The sequence below is a fragment of the Rhamphochromis longiceps genome, linkage group LG11 (assembly GCF_057381845.1).
Source record: "Rhamphochromis longiceps isolate RC_006_pf linkage group LG11, R_longiceps_female_GT1.1, whole genome shotgun sequence".
In the NCBI taxonomy this organism is placed as follows: domain Eukaryota; kingdom Metazoa; phylum Chordata; class Actinopteri; order Cichliformes; family Cichlidae; genus Rhamphochromis; species Rhamphochromis longiceps.
This window is the reverse complement of record NC_140567.1, coordinates 24,479,479-24,491,189: the sequence shown is the minus strand read 5'-3', so window position 1 is coordinate 24,491,189 and position 11,711 is coordinate 24,479,479. Positions and strand designations below refer to the sequence as shown.

General features: G+C 44.9%; 1 protein-coding gene across 1 annotated transcript in view; it reads right to left on the bottom strand.

Moving 5' to 3' along the window:
• Positions 1-732: 732 nt before the first annotated feature.
• grin2db (glutamate receptor, ionotropic, N-methyl D-aspartate 2D, b) overlaps positions 733-11,711 on the bottom strand; it is a 53,824-nt gene continuing 42,845 nt past the window's right edge. Inside the window, exons 15-16 of the mRNA XM_085423157.1 lie at positions 9,188-9,423; positions 733-7,090 (exon numbers count right to left, since the gene is read on the bottom strand). Of these exons, the coding sequence (XP_085279283.1) occupies positions 3,878-7,090; positions 9,188-9,423 (3,449 nt within the window). The 3' untranslated portion in view covers positions 733-3,877. The remainder of the gene's footprint in view (positions 7,091-9,187; positions 9,424-11,711) is intronic.

Here is an 11,711-nt window from a genome sequence, read left to right as displayed (position 1 = left end):
CAGTCACATCAGTAATAGCAACATTGTTCATTAATTATTTTTTATCAATCAATTAATTGATCATCATCATCAACAATCAGTCAAAAGGAGCAAGAACACAGTATCTACTGGTCTCTGTTTTTTGCTAAGTGAGAGACAGAGTAATGAGCTGATTTAACAAAAAAAAAAAACAAGAAAGTGATCAAAGGAAACAAAAACAAAGGTCAATGGATGGGTTAATTAACAAAGAGATGTGATCACCATGAGATGCGGCTTTAAAAGAGGAGAGGTGGAGAGTGTTCATAGCTTGTTAATAAAAAACAGGAGAAGGAACTGCAGAGGAGAGCAGTAAAAAGCAAAAGAGACAGCAGACTGTGTGGGAGAAACATACTGATGTGTAAAAGCAGCGAATGCCAAAAAAGTCATGTTAGGTAGTACTGTAGAGGAGTGACAGACTGATAGCTATAGTAGATACAGATGAATAGAGAGTTTCGACTTTTACTTGTCTTTTTTGTCACAGGCACTAATGTCTTCACAGTCATATAGGAGGAATCAAAATTCAAAAATGATTTCAGTGTCTAGGATCGCTACAAAGCTAAAACATTTAAAACTATTTCATCTAACACTTCCTCCAAATATACCAAACTTAACTAATATATATATATACCTGTATGTATATATATGTATATATTTATTTGTACATATATATTTCTTTATAGATAAATGATAGAATTCAAATGATAATTGAATACAATAAAATATCTCAGTTAAATCACAGTATAACATGGTACATTCTCAAAAACATAGTATATTTTTAATATATTCTTTTTTTTCTCAGCATAAAATAAAATAAGTAAAACAAAATAAGCCAGAGGGTTTTTAAGAGTCACTTCTGTTCATGCAGTCACAGACTTAAGTATTAGCGCCTCAATAGAAATCAATAATGCTCAATGACATACCAGGTTTAAACCCTGTTGATTGGTTGGAAAGAACCTTGTTCTAGTGTGCAGGAAGCAGTCGCACTGTTGACGTGTTTTCCACTGTTGGGGTGCAGAGTAGAGCGAGCTTGCTATCTCACTGAAAGGTGGCTGTCCTGGGTCCTAAGCATTAGCTAAAACTGAACTACACAACCCTCCCACCACAAATCTTTGAGGTTTCATTCAGCTAAACATGCAATGATTCCGGGGCTTTCCAAAGAATGGGAAACGGCAAAAGCATTTCTCTAAAAACAGCGACAGATTGTTTTTAAAAATTGCCCCACGCAGACTTAGAAAAAAAGCAATCCATGTGCAGATAAAAGGTACAGTCTGGCCTCACTGCAAGGCAAAGGAGTTAAAAAGGGGGATACAAGAAGGTCGACTAACCCTTCGATCTGTGACGACATGCACAAACACAACGCACAGCCCATGACATAGCAGGTCAACCCCCTCCCTCCTTCTAACCCTTATCAACAGCATCCAAAAAAAGAAAAACAAAACGAAAAGCTACAAAGTCTAAAAGTAGGTGTTCTTTTGCTACATCATGTCAAAGCTACATTCAACTACGACAGAAGAAGAGCTGGGCTGTGGCTGGTCTTAGCGTGAGAGATGAGGTGGATTATGAAAATACAGAGTCTATGCACTGCATTATTGGCACAGTTTACACAGTAGATGGCTTTTTGCACAGCTCACAGAAGGTGCAATGCTACACAACACTACCCTCTCTGAAACACATTTTTTAAATAGTCATACTTGTCAGCTACAGCCTGGTGCTTTGGACGTACAGACCTGATCACAATCGTATCTGACCAGGTTAGATGAAATTTGTCCTACCGATAAGAAAATAATTGAACGAATGGAACACCTCTGATTTTTTTACATTTTAAAATAGAGTTAAAACTTGAATGTGTCCGATGCAAAAAGATGTGCTATTGCATCCATGTCACATTGGAGGTGGGAATATTGCTCAGAGTCAAACAGTCATCTGATAATCTTGATAACGCGAGTTATCACTGACTGCATTCAGTGAAGTGTCAGCTAGTGTAGGTGCACCTCAAAACGTTCACAGTATATATATCGTTCAGTCTTATTTGCCAAAAGGAAACAGCCACAGCGGGCAGTTTCCTCAGCACAAGTGTCGTGGTACTTAAACACTGGTTACAGTGGATTTTATTCTCCGTTATAGCAACATGACTTCAACATTAAGTGAATAGTTACACCAACAAAATATGGTACCTGGAGATTGTGCATGCACAAGTGTGGCACACGTGTTTGAAAAAAATATATAATGAGGAATTGTGCTTCTTATAATCCATCACCTACAAACTCTGCCAAGGTACAATAGAGTAGCAACATAAAATCACATCCTAAGAGAGCTTTTTCCAATGCACTGCACTTTTTTTTTTAACTCTCCTCGGCTCCTCAGAATAAATCCTGACTGGCCACTTTCATAAAAGTAATAAAGTTTATAGCTAAACAACCCTTCCTCCGTATCATGTACTTACAACTCCTGCTTCCAACTCCTGCCTCCTGCACAATTGTCTCATAAGCTTATTTGAATATTATGCAGCCATCTAGTGCCAATTACAGATATTGCACCAATCATCCTCTTGATCCACTTCCATGAGGGTGAATTATGCGCAGTTTGCATGTGGAAATAAAAAATGGGATTTCATCTGTGAAGACGGATAACTTGCAAACCAATTTTACTTAAAAGCTCTTCACTTAAATTTGGCACAGCTGTTGAATCATTCCCACTTCCAACACTAGCCACATCCAGCCTCCTCTTTATTAAAACACTAACACAATCAGATATTGATAGAATAAAAAAGAGGGCATGGGGAGAAAAGTCTGAATAAGAAAAGAAAAGACAGACGTGAAAGAAAATCTGCTACATGTCTTTTTTGTTCTTATTGTTATTTCTCTTTTTGATCTCCAGTTTGTTATTCAAATATGCTGATACTCAACTGTGTTCAAGCATTACAAGCTCCAACAGGGAAGAGGAGAAGTTGTTCCTTTTCTCTCTGATTGGTTAAAAGGGTTTCTAGTAAAACATGACATCACGTAGATGGTCCTGGGGTAGAGCTAGATGGGTCTGATGGTGTCATGAGGTCAAAGGGCAAATAAGTAGCACTGTCCTCACTGCCCAGTGAAAGGTGATCAGGCAGACAGTGCATGAGAGAGGTGACTGCATTGCTTTTCATATCATCTGATTTACAAAAGGGAAGAGGAAGGAGTGGTCTCTCCAACACATGACAAGCAGTCCTCCAGTCCAGTTCAAAAGCCAAAAGCCAGACAGGAGAGGAAGCCAGACACAACAACTATTCTGGCATCTTTTTGGAGAAGGTGGGTCTTTCCTCATCCCACCGAGGTGTGTTCTCAAAGCCAGAGGGAGGGAGACGTTTTGAGCATTTTATCTGTGTATGTGTGTGTGTTCGTGCGTGTGTGTGTGTGTGTGTACAAACATGACATCATTACTCACAGGTTGGAGACTACTGTTATCCACAGTTGTGACTCGGGGAGGGGAGGAGAACCGAAGATGACATCACAAAGCTCATTTCTGAGCAGAGAAGAAGTTCTGGGGCTGCTGTCCCCGGAGATGCAGCCTCGCCTTCACTCTCATCATCATCGTGGGAACCATCCAGGCGCACATAGCTCACCCTGGTATGGCGTCTCACTGTCGCCCTCACTAGAACGCGTACGATGGAGCGGGTGGCAGCAGTGTTGCTCTCACACTGGCTCGTGTTAACAATAGAGCTACTGTCCGTATCAGCTCCAGCAGTGGTAGTTGCTAATTGATTACCTGTGGTCACCTGGGCAGCCATATCTCCGACGTCATCCCTGGCTCCAGCTGCCATGGCACCACGGTTCTCAACAGCAGTGGTGCTCGCTCTCACGTCTCCCTCTCTCCTCTCCCCCTGTCATACCTCGCTCTCCAGGCTAGAGAAGTGGGCCGACCCTCGACGTGAGCACAGGCTCTTGGCTTTGAGTGGCAGGTGGGGAGAGTAGAACCTCCGTGGCTGTGGCACAGAGCGCAGTCTCTGATATTGGAGTTTGGCACTGGCTGAAGCCGGAGCCTGGGCCTGGCCTTCCATCCCTACCCCTGCTGGTGGCGAGACAGAGGATGAGGAGGGTGGAGGTGGGATGGGCATCGGGAGGGACGTGGGAGACATGGACGGCTGCTGTGGTGGTGACGGTGAGGGCTGAGGCGGATGGTCTGTGGGCTGTGTGCTAAGGCTGAGGTTAGATTGGCTGCCTGATTTGGCCTGGCTGGAATCGGGTTTGGGGGGCAGCGGCTTAGGACGAGAGACACCGCTGAAGCTGTGGCAGTGGGGGAGAAGCTCTTCCTGGCTATGGGAAAGTGCTGTGGATCCTCTCTTGGAATGGGAGGTGTGTGAGCGGCTGTGGGGATGTGGATAAGGATGGGGTTGGGGGTAAAGGCTACAGGAACACATGGTCGCCCGTGGCGCTTCTTCCTCCCTTTCCCTAGATCGTCCCTTGTTCTTCCCTCCTCCACTCTTCCACTTTTTCTCACCCTTCACAGGAATTTTGTCCATAGACCAGTATCGTCGAGGTGGAGGGAAGGCTGCTGGAGGTGGTGGCCACTGCGAACCCAAACCCCCACTCCCTCCCCCAGAACCCCAACCAACACCTGGTCCCGATCCCCAGAAATCAGCTCCAATCCAGCCTTCTGCTCTAGTTCCTAGTAATGAATCATCTCGACTGTTGACACTGCCCCCTTTCTCTCTGGAGGGGTAGGTACCAAAGAACCAGCCTCCTCCTCCTATGCCCCCTATCCCAGTGACACTTCCCCCTGAACCTCCCTCCCAGTATCTTTCAAAACGGCCAAACTCCCCCGACGAGCCCTCATCTGAGTAACTGTCCTCTGCCCTGGCCCTGTCCCTCTCTGACTCAGAGACGGCCCCCCTACCTGCCCTCCTTCCCCTGCCCTCCACCCGTTCCCTCACTCTATCCCTCTCCTCCTCTTCCTCCTCCTCCTCATCATCATCATCGTCGTCTTCAGAGTCCCACTCATGGAAGGATAGCCCTTCTCTTGTGTGTGCTTTCTCTTTTTCATAACGCATTAACAAAGGACGCCGTTCTCCAAGCCTGCCGCTATCATCTCTATCCATCCCCCCACTTCTTCGCCGCTTAGAGGACGGAAGAAGCGGATGGAGGGATATTGGAGGAGCATTAGAGTCACCTCCTCTTCCATTTACCCAAAATTTGACGGACGCAGGGAGCTTGTTCAGGTTAGGATAGCGCTTACTGGGTGTACGATGCCTTGAATGAGAGTGTGAGGATTTAGGGCGCCTATCCCTGCTTCTTCCACTGTCCTCCTCTTCCCTGTCATTGCCCTCATCTCCTCCTTCTCTTCTACATCTCTCCCTATCTCCTTCCCATGAATCGCGCCCCTTTTCCCCAAATGTGCTCCGATACTGCGCAGAAAATGAAGAGTAGTCTTGTATTCCTCCTTCCCTCTCTCCCTCTGCCTCTCCTTCCCTGTCTGCCTCTATATCACCCTCCTCTGTCTCAGACCGCTTTCCCCCTGTTGATTTCTTCCTTTTCTTTGTTTTAAGGGCCTTCTTCTTCCTCTTTTTTACTTTTCTACGCTTCCTTTCTCTCTCTCGCTCTCTTTCCCTTTCTTCTCGCTTTTTCCTCTTTTTGTTCTTTTTCTTTTTCTTCTTCTCCTTTTCCTTCTCTTTTCTTCTCTTCTTTTCCCTTTTTTGCCGCTCAGCATCTCCACCTGCTCCACTCCTCTCTCTCTCACTCCAGCTTGCCCACCACTCTTGGAGCTGAGACAGTTGGCTCCCACCTCTTTCTCTCCCTCGTTCCCTTTCTCTGTCACCCCAGGACGTGCGTGGTTTCCTGGGGGGTATGGGTGGTGGCAGGCGGCCGTGACTGAGAGAACGAGGCCGGATGATTGAGCGCTCCCTCTCTCTTCCCCTCCCAAGGAGGAGGCTTGACTCTTCTGTCAGCTCCTCATCGTCATCATCATCCTCTCCATCTATTCCTCCAGTTCTGTCCCGTGTGCTCCTGGAGGAGCTGTAAGAGTAAGTAGGAGAGGTGGAGCGAGAAGATGAGGCAGATGACGACGTGGATGTGGATGATGTGGTTGACGAAGAGGACGAGGATGTATAGTGCAAGGATGCAGAGGGAGAAGGAGGGGTATAGGAGGGGCTGAGGGGTACCGGTACAGGAAGTGAGAGTGGGGGAGAGAGGGGGCGTGCCCTCCTCCCTACTCCCTCCCTCACACCATCTCGTGCTCCTCCCCTCCGCCCTAGGGGCAGAATGTTCTCATATAGTGGACCCCCGGACTCTTTGGGCTTCTTGGGCCTTCGTTTCCTCAAGAAGGATGAGGGGAGAGGGGGGGAGGGGTGTGGCAGCGGGGGTGTAGGAGGTAGAGGTGCCTGACTCTTAGGAGGCAGTCTGGGAGTGCCCAGAGGTTTAACAGCCCCTTTCCCCTGACCCCCGCTGCCACCTCCTACCACCTTCTTCCCCACCCCATGGTCGATGCCCTTCTCTGAGTAGAAGGCCACACTGGCTGGAGGGGGCTGAGGGTGGCCCCTGGGCATAGTCTTGGGGGTCTGGGACCCTGCCTGCTGCTCCATGCAGGGCCCCAGTCCCTCAGGGTCAATGGGACCATAGTAACGCTTATAACCATCAAGTCCCCCAGCCCCTCCAGCAGTGGAAGCCCAGTTTGGTGGGACTTTCTGAGCAAAGGGTCCCATGTCACTGATACCCCCCCTTACAGCCATTGGGTTGGTGGCTGTAGCAGATTTGGGCAGCCTCCAACGATCCACCACAGCCAGTCTGCGGTCTGGTCGTGGCAGGAAGGTGGAGCAAGGTAGGGGCGCACCAGCTATCGGTGTGTTAGCTGGACCCAGTGCTGTCCCAGAATGCACCACGGTGGGAGGAGAGCCCGGTAGAGGTGTTTTGTACACGGGCTGCGGTTGCTGCGGTTGCGGTTGTTGCTGCTGTTGCGCCATTGCAATTGCTGGGTTGGTCAAAGACGTTGAGACAACATGTGACTGTGACGGAACTGTAACCATTGCTGTGTGGTGATGCGTTGGCAGACTTTTAGCTCCACCTGTTGCTGTTTCATCCTCAAAGCTACAGCAGCTGTACATGCCCTAAGACAAAGAGAGAACAAATACAAAACTAGTCACTTAAAAGGCTAAAGAATCAAATGTATTCTCCCAAATAAATATCAGGACATAATTAATTAAATCTTGCTTTGAAGAGGGAATAAATGTAAGTATATTAGGGATGTAACAGTTTTTTAAATTCACGGTTTGTTTCATACCTCCTCACCTGAAGCATCTTTAAACATTTAAGCTGTCACTAGATTAGCAATGCTTTAATCAGGTATTAAACGCCACAGCTCCACATGGCTAATTAGCATTCCATTCAACACCCAGATAAGCTATTTCTCAATTCTTATTGTACCAACATGCTTGCCACAACACCGCAAAAATATGTTAAACTGTTAACTGTGAATTTCACCAGAAAGCTTGGCTAACATTCCAATAGCTAACAGCTGGTAGCTTAGCAGCTCATTGATCAAGTGAGCGTTCCATTTCTCCACCATGGCTGTCACAAAAGCCTCCTGGGGGTAGCCTGTCCCATAACCCACTTCAGCGTTTACATCCACGCTCTGCATTCCACTTTTACATTGCTTCTTTTCAGTGTCTTATCATGCCGCTATAATAGCAATAAAGCTCCCCTCCAATGTCACTTGACTAGAGTGCTGTTAATCTTATAATGCCCAACACCACTGGATAACAGCATGGACAGATCCAGGCAGAATGGAAATGACTACATTTGCTCAAGTACTTTACTAAAGGTTTATTGTAATTGTACTTAACTATTTCTATGTTATGCTACTTTCTGCTTTTACTCTACTATATTTTGGATCCAAATAGTTTACTTTGTAGTTCATATCATTTATTTTAAACCTTTAGTTTCTTATTATTTTGCAAATCAATTGCAATTTTACATCAGCCATATTAAGTAAGTTCAATCATATATAAAAGTAATTAAAATCATCAGCAGTTGGAAAATCAGTGAGATATATACACACATAAATGATCAATAAATGTGATCCAGTAATACATATATAGATACATATGTAGTAATCTGAAAAGTGCCATTCTACATAATGAGCTTTACTACTTTCAGTACTTTCGATATATTTTGATTATAAAACTTAAGTAGGATTATAACTTTTATTAATAAAAGTCTTAATACTTTTTCCCACATTTTGCAAAACAATTATCTAACACAAAATTATATTTTAAAACTTGTGCATCATCACTTTTCACTTAACAAATCTGTAATTGCACACAGGGGTGCAGTCTGAAAATCATGCCCAGTGTTTTCTGTGCCAATTTGCTACACTGATTTTATTTCTGATTAAATATTCTAATTTGCTTTTGCTGCTTTACTCTAAAATCCTGGAAATGCTCCTGTGGGTGAGGACCTCAAGAACGATGGCAGTTTACATTGCAAACTGTTTGACTAAACCCCCTAAAAGTGACAGCTACAAAAGTTACAAAAGGCACAGTATTTTACTGTATATGTAGCTTACATTAAAGATAATGAAGGAGCGAGGAAGAGCAGAACAGAATAAGAATGGAGCGCGTAAGAATAAAACGCTATCCATAAACTTACGGTGTTTTAAAGAAATGCAAATTTGCCGTTTTCAGTTTTACATTCATTACTATTTATAAGTACAGCTGTGCGCAGCACGGTTAATAAAATGCATTCATAAATGCATAAACTGAGACCACAGTAGTGGGAAATGGATAATTTGTCAGTGAAGCTACAATAATTACATACATGGAGTCGGTTGTTTCTGTCAAGGTCACTGTCAGAGGAAGAGGATATCCAGTATGTGAGCAGAATTGAATTTCAATTAATCTCCTGAATTGACAGAGGGGAATTGAAATGACCCCAAAGCTCACAATTTCTAACACTCACGCTTAGTAACAGGAAAGGTCACACACAGGATCATGCTTACACATGTGTGTTCAGATGGTGACAAGCACAGCCTTCTGTCTACCATCATGTTGCCAGATTTAGCACAAAAAGAGGTTTTCAGGGTGAAAATGGCCGTCGACACATGGACATAAAACACATTGACAGCCAGAATGTCTTCAAAACAGTGAGAAATTTAACATGTTTGCACATTAAGAAAAAACCCAACACACGAAGGGGAAAACACTTACCCTGCTGATTGCCAAGAGAAAGTCCAATTTTCCAGAACTAGTGGCCATGCAGTGGCGCAGCTTCCAGTACACTAAGTGTTCCCAGGCAAACACCAGCAGGCTGAGGCCCATAGCCACCAGCAGCATGTAGAAGACCCCAGCCATGTTGTCAATGTCCAGTTTACTGCTCATCACCTCAATTTTGTCATTATGGCAGATACCTGACAGCCAGAGGCGCTCCAGCATCTCAATCTCATCTGGAAGGGAAGGATGAGGATAAAGGATAGAAGAGAAGGGGGGTAGCGAGTGAAAGTAGAGGGAATGAAGGGAAAGAGACAATAGGATTTTAGTTAGTTTAAGGAGACAGACAGACAGACAGACAGACAGACAGACAGACAGACAGACAGACAGACAGACAGACAGATAGATAGATAGATAGATAGATAGATAGATAGATAGATAGATAGATAGATAGATAGATAGATAGATAGATAGATAGATAGATAGATAGATAGATAGATAGATAGATAGATAGATAGATAGATAAGCACTGAAGTACAGGTCTGTAGGCTTGTTTTTTGCCCATTATCCAAGGTGACACTTCAAGGTCAGAGGTCAGCAATACAAAGAACAGAGTCCAAAACAACAAAGAGAAAGGGGACTGAGACAGAGAGGGGGAGAGGGTCCAAAACAATGAAGAAGCACTGAGAAGCAAAATGGCATCGACAACCTAATCTCAACATTGTAACCCAGAGTAAATGAGGAGAAGAGAAGAGAGACCAGGAGCCACAGTGAGATGGCTGGATAGGTTGAGCGAGCATGGAAAAGTGTAAGAGCGGTAATGAGGGAGCCTTAGAAAGAGAGAGGAGGAACGGCATTCTCTCTCCGTCCACGAACGTGTCAGGGAGAATGAGACAGACAGAGTTAGAGAGGGCTGCAAGAAGGAAAACAGAGATGGAGGGCTGTGTGAGATTGTGTCATCATGACAAACAGTGGAACGCTCCTCAGCTTGAAGAGGATGGGAGGAGAGAAAAAGAGGAAAAATGTGAAGAGAGAGATTTGATAGAAAATGGCAGAGATGGGGAGAGAAGATCATAATCAGTTAATTGTGCTGGAGGGATGGTCAGGATCCTCACCCAGGTGGTAAGCTCTGGGGGTTTTAAGATCCCCATCTAATAACCAACCGAGAACCAACTTTTTACCCATAACTATATCTTTTCTTAACAAATCTGAGTTTCCAGGCTAAATGTGTGACTGGCTACAGGGGTTACTGGTGTAACCATAGTGCTGATCATTTACAAGATGCGGCGCATGATTCATGTTAGAGTTATATCATGACTAACAGAAGTCATAATGAGAGCTTTCTGTCGCACTAATAACAACGGCCCGATGAGCAGTGCTGCGATAACCAGGTATGAAGTTGCCTTCACTGCACACTGCACTCTCTGAACTATTTCAAATGAAAAGCAAGAGCAGAGTTTAAAAGCTGACAAGTCACACATCTAGTCGTAACACTGCACTTCTCTTCGAAAACTCAACCTTTTGCCTTTTCATTTGTGCCATCATTAGCCCTGCTCGCGTAGCTTAGATGAAGCTGATGCAGTCATCTGTGTGAACTGGTTAATGTGTCTCCTGTAGAACATCATCAGCCAACAGGCCGTAGCGTCCAGCTACATCAACAGATGGACACACTGCTACTGCAGCCCGCTGGCAGTTTAAGGTAACAACTCACTGTCTTATCTTATGCTCACACTTTTTTAGACACAATGTCTGTTTTTAACTCTATAATGTAGTCCCCACTGTGGAGAATTCATTGGAATTATTGACCTTCAGTGGCAGTTGTGTGTCCAAACAGGAGCCCGATTTGGAAACATCAAATATCTTACTTGAGGGTGCAGATAAACAGGTAGTCCCACAAGTGTCCTGTACTTCACAAGTCTCAGCTGAATGCTTTCTCCGATCTCTCGCTCTCATTTCCTGGCTCCGCTGCCATTTGACTCCGAGTGATTCATCTTGTGCTTCTTCGTCTCCCTCATGAATTGGACTCTTTTTTCAATGTGCATGTTTCTTCTCTCCCTTAGACCTTTATGATGGCGGTTGTCTCTGCCTCTAAGTCACAGCCAGCTCAGGTCTGCCAAATCTGACAGGTGTGTCAAATCCACACTTTACCTATGTCGTTTCTGGCAGGTCAGGTCAGGTAGAGCTGGCGAGACTGCAAACACGGAGCTGGCAGCGCACCACAAAGACATTATTTAATAAGAGAAAAACGTATTTGTGTGTGTGTGTCTAAGTGTGTGGGCGAGTGTGCATATGTAAATGTGCAAGTGTACATTTGCATTTTGCACTGTGCCAGATGGGGCATCATGCCAGACATGTCCAGAGACACTGAGCTCCACAGCTGTTGAGCAGCAAACCATGACCCGTACAATCCCATGCTTTTATCGCAACATGACAAACCTCTCTGCATTCATTGCAAGATTTCTGGGGGGAAAAAAATTAAAAATCTGCCAGCCAAGAGCTAAAAACCCAGCTTCTCACATTTTTA